A 1,414-nucleotide genomic window follows, 5' to 3' on the forward strand; every position below is an offset into this window, starting at 1 on the left:
TCCAAAAGTTTAAATTGAAAAGCTAGAATAAATAGATTTAATCGTCTAATTGACTAAATTAAAGTAGATCATATATTCTGCTCATGGATATTAAATCTTAAGATGCCATTATTTATTCCTTCATCTTTTACATTTATATTCTAACAAGGCTAAAGTTGAAATATTAATTGCCTAATACATTCCCAACATATATATATATATATATATATATATATATATTCTTTTCTCCACCTCACAAAATGATATATGTATATATAAGATTGTTAAGGCCTAATCGCAATCTTGAAATGGATCCACAAGTGTATTTATCCATAATTTATGTCACTTCACCATTAATTCCTAAGTAGACATGACATGACATGACATAAAATTGATTTCCGCCCCCCCGCCCTTTTTTTTTTTGTTTTGCTGGTCTGATGCCACATTTTCAGAACCACAAACTAGAACATTCTTGAATTGATTTTAACAACAGCAAGTGACTAAAAATGCCTTTAAGGTTTTTTGGGTTTATCGTATCATATCATATCCCATCGATGTGGGAATACCCCACAAAAAGAAAAACCCCCCAAGAGATCATCAAATGCACCTTTCAGCCACCAAACCCACCAACATCTCTCAAGAACAAAAAACTTTCAAATTATATCCATCCCCCACTCCCTTCACGTGGACAGCTCGTGATTGACTTGTTCAAATTTTTATTTTATTTTTTATTTTTTATTTTTTTCCCTTGCTACAAAGATTCCCCCATTGGAAAAAGGTTGGTGAAACACCAAAAAAGATTCTCCCAAAGGATGGTTACTGTGCCCTAAATCACACCCTATATAAAAACATTTTGGACCCACTGTATCTAGATTCTCTACCAAAGCCAAACATTCCCACTCGCAAGAGTATTTTCCTCTTGTTTTATCTGGCCCATCACACGTATATATACCCCCCTCCCACCCCTCTCCTTCCTCACACCATCACCAACCCACAGAACCAGCAAAAATATATATAACCCAAAAAGAAAAAAAAAACACACACACAGAAAAATGTCAGGAGTTTGGTACTTCAAAAACGACGGCGTATTCCACCTAGTCGGAAACCCTCAAGCGGAAGGTGGCAGCAGCAGTAGTAGCTCCAAGAAGAAGGTTTTGGTGTACTTGCCGACCGGCCAGGTGGTCTCATCGTATTCGTTGCTGGAGCAAATCTTGACGGGTTTGGGCTGGGAGAGGTACTACGGCGGTGACCCGGACTTCTTCCAATTCCACAAGCGCTCCTCCGTCGACCTTATTTCTCTCCCCAGAGAGTTCTCCAAGTTCGGCACCGTTCACATGTTCGATATCGTCGTTAAGAACTCCGAAACCTTCCGTGTCCGAGATATGTGAATTCTCTCCATCCATCCGATCGTACGACGTACGTGAGTTGTTGGTGT

The 1,414-nt window shown here is 38.9% G+C and overlaps 1 protein-coding gene across 1 annotated transcript; it reads left to right on the plus strand.

The window, feature by feature from the left end:
- The first annotated feature begins 1,031 nt into the window (after positions 1-1,031).
- LOC132190664 (flowering-promoting factor 1-like protein 2) lies at positions 1,032-1,367 on the plus strand. The gene has a single exon (XM_059605703.1). It carries the CDS (start codon positions 1,032-1,034, stop codon positions 1,365-1,367), a length of 336 nt encoding a protein of 111 aa, XP_059461686.1.
- Positions 1,368-1,414: the final 47 nt, after the last annotated feature.

This window comes from Corylus avellana, chromosome ca8 (genome assembly GCF_901000735.1).
Source record: "Corylus avellana chromosome ca8, CavTom2PMs-1.0".
In the NCBI taxonomy this organism is placed as follows: domain Eukaryota; kingdom Viridiplantae; phylum Streptophyta; class Magnoliopsida; order Fagales; family Betulaceae; genus Corylus; species Corylus avellana.